Genomic DNA, 14,105 nt, shown 5'->3' with positions numbered 1-14,105 from the left:
AGGACCCGTCCAACACTGCTTGCAGCTTTAATTATTATTATTATTTTTAAGTAGACAGCTGCTTTTATCTGAATCAACTTATTTCTGTGATCATAGCAAAAGTGTGTGTTTTGTGTTCTTATTTTCACAGTTTGTAGTGTAATCTTATATTTAAGATATATCACAGGCAATACTTTAGTCTTTTTACTAGTGTTTAGGCTATGGTGTATAATACCATTTTAAGACTATAATTAACATTATTTCTGGATGCCTTTTATATCAAAATAAAGAAATAAGTTGTTTTGCAATTATCCTATAAGCTGTTGTCTTCAAAATGTAACATCGGGAGTGAAATCAGTCATTTTACTCACAATGTTGGTAAATGTAAAACTACACTGTATGGGTTGAATAGGTTCGTTTAAGTTATTTCAGCAGGCAAAAACAACTGGATTGGTCAGAATTAAGACCACAAAATGATATCTGTAATCAGTTTTTGCCACAACCAGTGTTGAAATCTTGATATAAGAATATACAGATTAGACATGAGGATTATTTTGTTCTCACATGGTAGAACACACTACACCTGACCCAGAGTCCCAGGGGTCGCCCCAGCTCATCGGCTCTAGTTGTTTCTGGGTCTCCAGTCTTTATATTTAGTCTGCTAAGGACACAAACAGGGAGGGAGGACACTGAATCAGCATATAGGATCAGCACGTCACCGTTTTATATGCTCCGGATATAGTGCGTTAATTTTAACTTCCATGACTTAATGTGTTTTTAATTACCGCCTCCTTCTAGCATATAATTTTATATAATAGACCCACAAAGTACTGAGTTTCCCCCCCGTGGTTCAGTCGAAGTGTTGAGTCATCCGGCCTTACACATCCTCTGAAACCCCCAGAGATTTTCATTTGTTTAGGTTTCAGCTGACAGTTTAAGTGTTACGTGCCCGGGCAGCTGTATAAAGGGCTTTTTCACCCCGCTGAGAAGAAAATTCAAGTGGAAACACTCAGGTTTTGCAAGTTGTTGGTATTTAAATTGCTTCGATTAAATTCACACGAGGAAGACGCGGAATAAATCAGCCATTGGAGACATTTAAAAGCCTCATTTTGTTATTAATTATGATTTTTTTTGTTTGGTTTGTATTCAAACCTGCCATCTGAACTTGAAGATATTTAAAAGTTACAACAACAGTGTGGATTTGGTGATCAACAGCTACATTTCTCAGCAGATAAGGTTCATTAATAACCTGACTGTTATGTTGCAAACTAAATTATGATCTGTAATCCTGTGTATTATAGTTATCAGCAGCTTAATGTCTTTACTGTTGTATCCCAACAGGTGGCACTCAACACCACCGCTTCCAGCAAGAGGAGCTCTGAAAGTGGAACCTTTATTACAGTCAGTCAGTCTGACATTTATGCTAATAGACAAAAGGATGTTCACACTGTAAGAAAAAAAAAGGAGGAGCACAGACTGGAGGTGCAATTAAAACTGTGTGTTAGTTTATTCCTGGGGAGAAACGAAAAATGTTAGGTTTCATCATCACATGGAAATAACTCATATTTTCCACTTCCTTTTAAGGAGAAATTGCTGAATCCATTCCTCGTGTGTTTATTCACTTAATTTCACAGCAGCTGTGCCTGATTTAAAACCATGTCTGAAACAACACATTGTTTCCCAAATATAAACTTTCTTTAAACAGTGCAGGTCACGGGTGAAGCAGGTGGTTAAATGGTCCTGCAGCCTTGGCCTTGATTCCCTTCCCCGCGTTTCAAAAATAATGTTTCGACGGAGGGCCCTGCAGAGTCACACATGTCAGGCATTTGCATGGGAGAAATTGGACTTAAATGGGTAACACATGACTCATTCTGTCTCAGCCCCGACAGCTGCAACAGGCCAAGCAGTTATTGGACAAATATGATTCGCCTCAGAACAGAGCGAGTCTTCAAAGCTTTTCCGATGTGGAATCTTTGACGTAAGCCCGAAAATAAAGAGATATTGAGGCAGGATTTAGTGTGAAAATATTGAGTTACACTCAGAGCATATCATGAGTATTCATTTTCATTTTTTTTCACTCGCTGGATTTGATTTTTTTTCCTTTTTCTGACCTTAACCTGACAACTGTTATATATTCTGCATTAGCAATCAAAACAAAAGACTATTATGCAGTGCAGTGCTGGGCCCCGGTTGCTGCTTGGCTCATATTCCCCGTACAGTAAACAGCCCACAGATGTTTTACATTGATATTAACAACCTTAATTTGTCCTGTGCAGAAAAAGGCCAAGCATAGCGCGGGGATTAAGTTCTCGGCCATGTATCACACACAGCACAGACAGCAATCTCATTTAGCTTGAGTGAAGTTTACAGTGAGTGGGTTTTGCATAGGTCATTAGTTGTCTCAAAATACCCCCCTGTCACCATAGCAACTTCAAGTGACTGCTAAATTGCCTTATAAAATGAGATAAATTATTAATGGTGAGTTTTTTCTTTGCTTTAATATGTGTGCTCAGGCTCTGAGCTCTGAACACAATCCTGTATTACCTTCCCCGCTTCGCCGTAATGGAGCGATTTAGCAGTTGTCAGTCATATTTCCAAAACGTACCCTTTTTGTCTCCGTTCTTGAATAGGCCGATCGCTGTGTCCTGATTTGCAAATACATCACAGGGATTACGCAGATTACAAGACTATTGCACACATGACAAGTGGAGCTGCTGTTCAATCAGAACACCTCAGGACAAATCTTGCATAAACGGCAAAACAGCCGCGTTGTAATCGCTGTAGTTGTTCGACGTATGCACATTTCTCTCGGCCCAGATGGAAGTGTGACACGCACCAGTGAATAATCTGATCAGAGTTGTCTGCTGACATTTATGCCCATTTTTATAACAATTTGCCGTTTGACAGAAAAAGGCAGCGGTGATGCATTACACAGATGGTAAATGCTGAGGTCAGTGTCCTCAGCGATTTCATACTCAGTGATGGTTTGGCCACTGGGTGTAATAACCAGACTGATGTTTGAAACACACAAAGCAAATCCTAAATGCCTGGATCAGGTTCCGTATTAATGTATTCCTCAGATGTGGAGGTGACACTGTGACCTCTTTGCTTCAGAAATACAGCATTTCTTCTTCTTCTTCTTTTTTCTTTTTTAGATTCAGCCTCGTTCCCTGCAGTGAAAACATCCATAACTCACAGGCAGCTGTAACTCAATCTAACAAAATGCCTTTTCAATCACTCTCATCTTTTATAGTTATACCCATCACACATTTACATAAATACATTATTCATGGTTCTAATCCTGGTTTCAGATGGGGAGATATAAAATGCGACTGTGTGTGTGTGTGTGTGTGTGTGTGTGTGTGTGTGTGTGTGTGTGTGTGTGTGTGTGTGTGTGTGTGTGTGTGTGTGTGTGTGTGTGTCCTGATGTGTATGCAGATGGCAGGGGAATGAAGCAGCCTATTTTGTTTGTGGTTTGCACATTTCTGATTCAGCTGAGCACTCTCCATCAATGAGGCAAATTTACATTTGCTGTGGCAGTAATAACCTAAAACCCATACTGATGTTAACACTTGTATACACTCGAATTCATGTTGCCCTGCCGCATGATTACATTTGTGTGGCGCTTAATAAAATGACTCACTTGACATTATCAAACAATTCGGCTGTAATAGTGGCCCATGAATGTGAAATTGTGTTTTGCAGGCAATTAGTTCATTGTCACGGCAGTCGTTACGGCTCGGCCATCCAGTGTTTGCCTTGTGAATTGCTATAACGCACATATAAATACATGGCATTAGGTAAGATCAGTGTCACAGCCATGAGTAGATCCAGTAATTGGGATGTTGGAAATGAGAGACCTCACTGCTGATACTGAAATTGAAAAGATGGATGGCAGAAACCATAAATTATGCATAAATCATCGTGATGTATGGTATCTCAGATAAACAAGTGTGATATTAGATAAGCAAAAAAAAAGAGAAGTGAATCATTTTTTTTCCTCAAGAGGCTATCTGTTTTGCTGTGAGCAGTAATAATCCACACAGTTCACTGTATGCGGTAGCTGCTTTGATGTTCTGAAGATATCACTGCATCACAGATATTTATGAGCCCAGTCGGTTAATATTCAGCTTACACCTGCTAATATACACGCAGAAATCTTCTCAGATAGCCTCCAGATGAACACATCGAACTCGGGTCCTGATTAAAAGTGATCCTTTCAATAAGCTAATTGGGTTTCTTGTGCATGTGCTGCTCACTGTAGGTGGATTCACATGTGATTGAATGGAGAGAAATGCAACACCGCGTTATAATGAGTCTAAGAGGCTAAAATTAGCCCCGCAACATCTCTAACATCTCCTGTTACCTTTTCCTAAAGTCATGCTGCAGACGGAGGCCATTGTCATGTGATTACAGCAGCACAAAGACGCAGGTGTAAAGTTACTATTGAAACGTGTTCCCCTGGACAAATTTACTTGATGGATTTTTAATGTCCCAGGGCTTTCCACTGATGATAGATGGATATCCACTGGGTAATGCAATTGTGCATGTGGAATGAGTTGGAGATAGTGTATGTGTTGCCCTAATTTCTCAGAAGCTTTCTTGTTTTAGTCATCTGTAGATTTTCATAATGCCTGGCAGCACAATTAGAAATGTGGATCCTAAAATCACACTGAGAGCTTTTACTGTCACCGAAAATGATGTTTGCCCAATGTGTCCCCAGTTCTGCTTACTAGTTTCCCTTTCAGGAAATTTCCACACAGTTTATTAGGCAATTAATTCAAGTAAATGACACAGATTTAGGTTTAGTTTTACAATATAATTGCAGGACTTTTTGTATCATAGTTGACATTTTTGCTGTTTTCAGGCCTAAAATCAACATGGCCGCCTATAACCAAACACCACATGGCATTTTTAGAAAAAGATTCTTCTAAATATTATATATACAATTGAGAAAAATTGAAATTGAAAGTTATTTCTAAAGATATTGTAGTAAACCTGTTGACTACTTTATATTAAATAAGTCAGAAAGCCTTGGAGTCTGGCCAGTCTTTTCTTCAGGAGGAAATGACATCATGTGGAGCAGGTCATGTGATCTGGAATTAACACACTTCCTTCAGAGGTGTTTTTGTAATGGGGGACTTAGTGGAAAGTGATTTCTCGGACACAGATACAATTTGTTATTTTCCATATAAAATTCAGTATATTACCTAAAAGAAATCTCTGTCATGATTATCTCAACTTAATGAAAAGAACACAAAGCAATTTTTGAATCAGCTCATTTTATTATTTAGCTAATCAGAAGGTGGTGGTTATTAAATTTGGATGGTTATTTAGTTGATATTTTAGTGATATCCAGTCATTTTGTATTAATAAGTGATTGTTTCCATAAAAAATAACTATGAAATTTGCAAAGACATGATCATAATAAACAGAAAAAACATGATTTTTTAAAAAAACTTTTAATCAAAATGTTTGAAAGATATATCCCATGGACTTCAAAAGTCCCTCAGTTATATATTGACCCAACTACAGCAAAAGTTTCTAAAGCAAGAGTTTTATATTTTTGATATTTGCTATTTATATTGTTGATTTTAGGCCTGAAAACAGCAAAAATGTCAACTATGATACAAAAAGTCCCAAAATTATATATTGAACCAGGAGAGTATTTTTTGCACCATTGTACTTGTAAAGCATCCGACTACTTCTTCCTCGTATTTTGGTAAAGTCTGATTTGCATTTAGGTCAACCATCTATCGGTTGAAAGTTTTTAGGCCCAAAAGGTTACTGCAGATCTGAGGTTACATTTAACCACAGTGTTGTTTACTTCCCTTCAGGATGTGAACTACAGATGAATCGCTTTTCTCATGTGTTCTATTTTGTAGTTATCATATTTCTTTTTACGTACTTTTATAAAAAATATAAATTAATATCTCCTCAACATCAAATGTTGTAGGATTTATTTTAAAAAACATCCATCAGTAGAAATGTCAGTAGAAGTAGTATAGCTGTATGATGACAAAAAGAAGAAAAAGATAAAAGGAAGTGCTGCACTGGATCAACAATATTATAGTTTAAAAGTGAACAAAATACAAAATCTGATGCTCTTCAAGGACACCGTCAGTAGTCAGAAAAGATTAAAAAGTAAACACTAATCAATGCAAAATACATCAATAAATAAAAAGTGGGTCATTATTTTTTCATCTTTACTCTGCTAGTATTTTTTATTTTGTAAAAAGATGGAATATTACGACACAAAACAGAATTTGCTTATGTGACTGTGATGAATCTAGCATCGTTCCATTGTGTATTTACTAAAGCAAAATGAATTACATTATTAGCAATGTGATTTTTGTGACATTCAAAATTTTACAGCTATAATTTATGGTAATAATAAATCCAATAGTCCCATAGTCAAACCTAAAATAACTTCTATGGCTACTTTAGGATAACAGAAGCAAACATAAGATGTATTAGTACGACATATTATTGGTTCCTTTTATAAAGCAGATACTGAGAGACATTTGGAGTCGTGTTTTTGTCCACCGGGTGAATTAAGACCAATGCTTATTCTCCTTTTAGCTCCATCGTTGCCCTCTACCAGGATAAATATTTGACCTTTAGCTGCTAAGTGCTCCACTTTGCTCACCTAATTTGACTGCTAACTGACTTATTTTGTGTCTGCATGCTTGCACAGGTAGCGAACTGTGGGTTTATTTATAATTTATGAGCTTCCTGGTGCAGACGAAAACAAAACAAAGCAGTGGCACTAAACCAGCATAGTAGATCTGTTAGCAAGAAACCCCAGTGAATAGCTTATTAAACACATTCCAAACAGATTTGCCAACAGACTTTTTAAAAATTCTGTATCAGATTTAATCGAGAAATTGCAATTTTTATGTCCTCATAACCACTGAAACTGCAGCTTTGGTCCTCCTCATTCATTTACAATAGTCGGGTCTTGTAAGCCTAAAATAGCTGTCTGAGGACGTTACCTAGATGGCTGTCAGGTGGTGAGATTTGCATATTAAGTATAACCAAAATATACTGAAACTATAGTTGTCTGTATCATCACTTCCCTTTTATAACTAGATGTGCACAACTTCTGCTCAAAGGCTGCTCCGAAATATAAGGAATCTGCAAAGCCTGCATTGCATATTAAATGACTTTTTGTTGTTTTTATATAACCATCGTTCTTCCAGTCCTTTTATTTATTCATGTTGAATGTTTCATTTTCTTGGATGTTAAATTTAAAGAAAGCAGGGCTTTAAAACCCACTGTATTTTGTTTTTATTCCACCCAAATGAACTAAGAAATGCAAACAAACAACTTCCCTGCTCTTTTCTGCTGGGCCACGCCATCAAAGTACTGATTTAATGTCTCCGCAGCAGAATATTATCTTTGAGCCGTTCTAACAAAAGCTGATATTAATTATTTAGACATATGGTGCAAATTATATGTGCTATTTTAATGGCTTTTCTTTTTCTTTGATGCGGTTAAAAGTGTAATCCCAGCCCTCCGTTCTGAGGTGGCTTTCCAACCACAGTTGTGGCTCCCTGCTATGGCTGCCTCATTATGTTGGATGTGGAACACCTGTGCTGAGAAAAAATAAGCTGTTGTATCTGTTACAGTTCTGCTATAGGCAACGCATAGGCAGACATCTCTGTTAGACATATTTATCCATCTTTTTCCCATAAGACCTTTCAGCGAGCTCACTTGCGAGGACTTTTCAAGGTTCTCCGCTCAGTTGTGCAGTCGAAACACGTCGAAAGAATGTTTCTGAGCTTTAAACCCGAAATAAAGAATGTTAAATGTTCCAAATGGCATACAGTGTGATTACCAAGCTACTTATTTGTCTGAATAATATCTGGGAGCCTCATTCTCTTCATTCATGTCTATTTTTTCATTTTCATGAGGCGAATCATATCATATTTGTCCAATGCGTCTCCCTCTTTCAAAACTCACTTTTCATTTATTTTCAATAAAGATTTCTCAACGTGAGGCTCCATTCACACCAATCCGCGTCAATATCTGCATCATAATGTTGCAGTCGCGCTGGGCTCTGGCTGTTGACAAGCAAACACTTGCAATTGCCAGATAAGAGCTCGAGTGGTGCCATTGATTAACCAGGGACTTCATTATGGTGGCTGCCATTAACAAAGCAACCCCATTGATTCAGCCACTGAAATGGCTGGGAGAGAAATCAGGGGAAGATAACTCAAAGAGCTGCGGTTTATATTGGATTCACTGCAGGAATCCCAACACTGCTGCAGCAGCATGCAAGACAATGAGCCTCTGTGTGATCCACCTTTTTTTTATAACTCTGTGCCCTAAACTGCTACTTAAAATATCTGAGTGTCACAGAGCATTACCTCAGCTATTTTTGTTGTAATACTTAATGTCCTGCCGCTTCTTTGAACAGAGGAGGGTTATAATAGGTGGATGCCAGTAATTCTTCATCAGCCTCTTTAAGATAAATACCAGGCTGCTGCTAGTTCAGTGAGAAAACATGTCAGCTTGGTAGACAGGAAGAGACACTTTACTGGATATGAATCAATGCGCCTGTATGCTCTGCCCGTCATTTCAGGGGGAAAAAAGGCGCATTGCGTAATACTGTACTTGAAATAGCTGGTGTAAGAAGTAGGCCTATGTCGCTGTTGCTCGCTCTGAGTGCTGGATAAATGCAGGGCAAAGGGTGGAGGGGAGAGGAGAAACAGCGCAGCGCTGTGGACCGAGTCGGTACTTTTTCAGGACATGAATAATTCCAGACAGCCGATAAAATACAGCTGACACATTCAGCCGGCGGAGACTCAAAGGACAATGAGTCCGCAGGAGGAAATAGAAATCGTTAAGTTTGTGTAACTGGGTGTAAATAACACATCCGTGATTAATAATTCACAGGTTGATATCGGTGTCCTGGAATAATCCGGCCGTTTGAAATAATAAATATTCATTTGAATAATTATATAAGAGGCTTTGATCGCGTAAAATGCGCAAAAAAAACGTCAAAACCTGTGCATGCAGAAGGTCAGTTTAGCGTTTTAACATGATTTATGTCTGGATAATGAACCGCCTCGCGAATTCTGTCTCGTGACGCCCCGCTTTCTAACTCGGCCAATTTTGTCTTTTCATGCTCGCCTCCAAAAATATAGAAAAGGGCGCATTATTTTGCAGCATTAAAGCCTGAACGTTGCGCGCCAGAGCCACGGCGATGTTGTGCTCAAAGCGACGCACCTCACGGGTCCCACATCGCCTTTAGAGGAATCATTTGATAGCCCTATTAACTTTCATGTAACATTGTTTCTTGAAGGCATCCACAGCAAGCGCCTCAGTGTCATTACTGTGAGAAATGTGCTTTCATACTGAACGTCTTTTACCGAAGTCCTGGAAGCTGCATAGTCCTGGGAAAGCATCTGAACGCGGAATAAATGCGCAAATCCAGCTTTTTGGGGTAGATTATTTTTCGAAAATGGTGTTTTGTGTTTTTATATGCGATTACTTCTCAGTAAAGATTAAAAATTCTGTTCGTGTTTATAGTTACGCGTCAATATCTTGCCTAAACGCGCAATTGCGAATCATATAAATGCGCCAAAAAGGTCCCCAACTAAGATTTTCTTTATTAAATTAAATCTAAATCTTAGATAACGTCTCTTAAAGTGCATTTGACTAAAATCACATTTTCCTGTGTTTCTTTTTGGTCTAAAACGCGATGTTTTAAACTCCAGAGAAATACCTTCCTTACAGGACCTTCGGCAATCCATTCAAGCCAGCAAGTTTGGAGAGCGTGTTGAGTTTAATCAATTCATAACGTCGAGATGGAGCCGAACTCACTGAAGGTAACGTTTGTTATCAACCGTCGATTTATTTTATTTTTGCGCTAATCGCCACCTCCCGCGAATGGCACCCGTGCGCCTGATCCTGAAAACTTTGACACGCCGCATTTAGTATGACCACATCTGTGTCATATGTTGAACATCTAAAAATAGTTACCTGATATTAAATGTGTGCAGAAAAACTGCGATATGCTGTTGTGAGATTAGCCAGCTTTGCGTAATGAAGCAGGAGCCTTTGAAATGCTTGTGTCGCCTTGATTTGTCTTGATAAAAACCATTCATTAATTTCCTTTTATTTTTTTTTCCTCTTCTCTCTCTACAGTGGGTGGGCTCGTCTTGCGGTTTACATGGACCATATATATTCTATAAAGCCTTTAAATTTAACCGGGACGGCAAACCGAGAATTCTGTCTCTCGGAGACTTTTTCTTCGTCAGATGTAAACCGGAGGATCCTATTTGCATAGCAGAGCTTCAGCTGCTCTGGGAAGAAAGAACAAGCAAGCAACTTTTATCAAGCTCCAAACTTTATTTTCTACCAGAGGATACTCCCCAGGGACGGACGGTCACTCATGGAGAGGTAGGAAATATGAACCGCTTCGTGCGTAATTGTGGATCAATGGTGTGTTGTTTTTTGTGTGTGTCGTGTTTGTTCTGTTCGCTGGGCTTTTATTTAACAGCATCTTTACCGCATTAAGAGTTGGCAGCGGCTTGTTTCTGCTTGACGGAGGCGTTCACAAACACCTACAGCGGTTTTTTACTTCTCTAGTTTTACTTTAGCCTATTTGTCGATTGTGGTGTCAACTGCTGAATGTGCACTTGTCCAGCTGCGCTCAATAAGGCTGCCGCTGCGCTCTATGGGGTTAATTGTGTTATAAAGGGGGAAAATCCGCAAGAATCCTGCGCCTGGGCTCTGTCATTTCATTTCTCGGTAAAAGCGTGTCAAATACTGACATATGGGCTGAAATTGCGAAACGGTAATGAATGCATGGGATCAAACCGGCTCAGATCGCTCGCTACGATAGTTATTAGATATTTTGTAATGCCGCCTGGTGTTGAAAGAGGCAGAGGCGAGTCATAAAAGCGTGGCAGAGCGAAGCCAGCGCTGACACGTTTTAACTACTCTCACCGCTTTGCATAATTTTTCCATGTGAACGTTTCCATCCGCCACAATACCAGATATTGTGTCGAGGCTGCGCGTAAAAATGAAAAAAACAAAAACCCGCCTCAGTGTTACTGTTTGTTGGCACAGAAATGCAATAGTTATGATTGACTATGGCCATATGTGGCGCTTGTGATCCGGTTACACCGTGAATGGCATTACTCTGATTATTGAGTTTTTTTTTCTTCCTCACCGGCTGTAAAACAAATGATGTGTTGTTTTCTCTCGGATATGGCAACAGCGCTTTAATTACCACTCTGCGCTTTTGATCACTTGCGGCTGCGTGGAAATAATTCTCTGCTGCTGTTATATTGTTTATAGGGAAGGACAAAGCCGTGTTTGTACTTGACTCTTCCGCTGATGGTTTACTTACATTCTTTCCTCTTGAGTAATAGAGTGGCTATCACATTTCCCTTTCATGAGAAAGGTGGCTATTTATGGGGCCGCCGCTTAGACAAGCCATCATTTTTGGGAAATTTTCTGTATCATCTGCTGCGTTTTGCTCTTTAACACGCTGCAATTGTTTGGTAATTACTTCGAGTGCATGCATCGCGAGGCCACACTTGCGCAACGACATGTCAGCTCCGCCCCCTTTCCCAAAGTCTTATTTGCATTGCAAAGTGCTTGCATTCCAGTCCATTGGGCATATCTGGAAAATATTATATTAACTACCAGAAGGTCTGCCAGTGCAAATGAAATCTCACATATTTGTCACATAGAAGTGGAAAATGGTCTGCTGCAGTGTGTTTATTAACAGAGCAGTGTCATAAAAAGCAATTTCCCTGCATAACTTATGCACTGCAGCACCCAATCTCTTGCTTTTTTTTTGAAGTTGCACAGATTACAGAATAGGCCAGACAGTGAAATAATATGATTTGGTGATGATATGTTTAAGTGCATTGTAGGTGCCTGCAGCCTGACCTCAATTAAAGGGCTTGTCAAACGTTCTGCTCTCAGCAAATCGGACTACTTACTGTATATTACACAGTGGAAATTGCCCTGACAACTTCGAGTCAGTTTATGACCTTCACTGAGCCCATTCAGATTCTCGCTGACTTTGCCCCATAACACTAATCTGCGCTGCATGAGTCAGCGAGGAGCGCTTACAGATGCAACCCATAATCCAAAAAACAAACAGGAAGGGTAAACCAGCCCCCTGACACACACGTACACACACAAACACACACAAGCCATGACATTAAAAGACATTTAAACTGCGCCCGAGTGATGTATGTGAGAACAAACGTTGGGGAAGAGTTCATTTTTAGCCACACTGACAAGAAGTGGAATTTATAAACCGCACATTAGTCATTTTTCTTCGGGACCGGTAGTGTATAAAGACAGATTAATGGCTGTGGAGCTGCACTGAACTGTAAATCTGTAATTGACTGGCTGGAAATCAGGAGTTCAAATTAGCTTAGTGACTCATACAGATATGAACTTGATAACTTGCAGCTCTCAGGAAGTGTGCTGTTTTCACAAGGTTTCGGTGCTAAATGAGCACAGCCAGCGTCAGGAGGTAAAGCCACAGCTTACCACGGCTTGTGACATTTATTCTTAGATCTTACTAGATTTGCATATTTTTTCTACAAAAAAATGAAACGGCGTGTGACTTATGGCATGTAAACAGCTGCTCAGTTTTCTCTGAGAGATCACGCCTTGTATCTGGTAGACGGCTATTATCTTAAGCCTGCAGCCAATATCCTCCAAATACCAAAAGGCAGGACTTTTCTGGAGACATCAGAACAGCCTTATATTGAGCCAGCTCACTAGAATTGGATTACTGATTCACTTGTGTTCTCAGCGCTGAGGTATGATGTAATTTCCTGGTTATTTCTCAGGTATTTGTTTGCTCGCAGCCTCTCCTGCACTCTGTTTGCCGTGTTTTTGCTGTGCTGTGCAGTGACAAGAGGAACCAACTCATGACCTACTGTGCTTGTTTTTCTTCTGTCACGGGGTTGGAGGTCAATTCCTTTTAAACGCAGCCAGCTTTAAATCCAGTCAGCTTTGGCTGGAAATAAAAATAATGATTCATTGAATAAACGCAACTCGAGGCGCCTGTGTTTGCCGAACAGTTGATAAACAGATCCGGGGGAAAAATTTATTAATCTATTTATACCGGGTAAATTATTAAGTCCATATGCGGAGGAAGCTCTATTTTTCATTGTATCTCAGCCTGACAAGTGGTGTTTACCCCCACCAGTTGAGCTCGGCTTGCTCTTTAAACAAGCTTTGTGTCGGGTTGCTCACCCATTATGACAAACCCTCTATTGGGGCCTCTGCTCTATTTGTCTGCCTGCAAACTGCCACTGACTAAACAGTCACATGTGTTTTAAAACTCACTGAGTGACACATTATTTCTTGTCACTTCGAATGGCCCGCCTCTGCTCGCCGCCTGTAATACTTTCTGTTTTTGGACTCCCTATTTCAGGAGAGAGCTGTTGTAAGATAACAGCTCACCACACACACTACACCCACTTATTGTATACTCCGCTTGAGGCGCTTAATTGCTTATGCTTATCTTATACTATATATCCCACTTTACTGCAAATACAGCAAGGCACTCTTAATGGGAATTCACAACCGCAGAGAATATTTCTGGATCATGTTATATTAATGTGCTATTATCATCACCTCTGATTTCATCTGACCTCTCTTCTCCTCTCTTCTGTCCCTCTAGCTGACAAGGCTTTGGCACACACACGCACACACACACGCACACACACGCACACACACACACACACACACACACACACACACACACACACACACACACACACTGACAGGCTGGGGACTGCAGCAGTAGGCCAGTATTGATTGCTGTGGAAAACACTTTGGCATTCATCCAGAGCCATTTCTTCAGTGCATGGCAGTAGTCCATGCATGTGTTTCAGTGCTTGGAAAGCCAGCTTGTAGGGAAATTAGATTGTATTCATTTGCTGCTTCTTTGATTTTTCCTAAGGGAAAAACCCTGAATGGGTAATTCAGGCATCTGGGATGCTAGTTGAGTTAAGTGTAAGTGGCTCAGATATGCGACCAGCATTTTGATGGATAAGGTCGTTGCTGCTGAATGACTTGAGTGTAAATGTGATGTGGCACATTTTTACAGTGATCTCTCAGAGTCCGTCCATACT

At 39.8% G+C, this 14,105-nt stretch overlaps 1 protein-coding gene across 1 annotated transcript in view; it reads left to right on the top strand.

The window, feature by feature from the left end:
• The first annotated feature begins 9,660 nt into the window (after window positions 1-9,660).
• arid5b (AT-rich interaction domain 5B) overlaps window positions 9,661-14,105 on the top strand; it is an 88,471-nt gene continuing 84,026 nt past the window's right edge. The window contains exons 1-2 of the mRNA XM_023264875.3: window positions 9,661-9,815; window positions 10,135-10,389. Of these exons, the coding sequence (XP_023120643.2) occupies window positions 9,795-9,815; window positions 10,135-10,389 (276 nt within the window). The 5' untranslated portion in view covers window positions 9,661-9,794. The remainder of the gene's footprint in view (window positions 9,816-10,134; window positions 10,390-14,105) is intronic.

Source organism: Amphiprion ocellaris, chromosome 16, assembly GCF_022539595.1.
Source record: "Amphiprion ocellaris isolate individual 3 ecotype Okinawa chromosome 16, ASM2253959v1, whole genome shotgun sequence".
Taxonomy (NCBI): Eukaryota; Metazoa; Chordata; class Actinopteri; family Pomacentridae; genus Amphiprion; species Amphiprion ocellaris.
The sequence above is the reverse complement of the archived record's forward strand: the minus strand, read 5'-3'. Positions and strand labels throughout refer to the sequence as shown.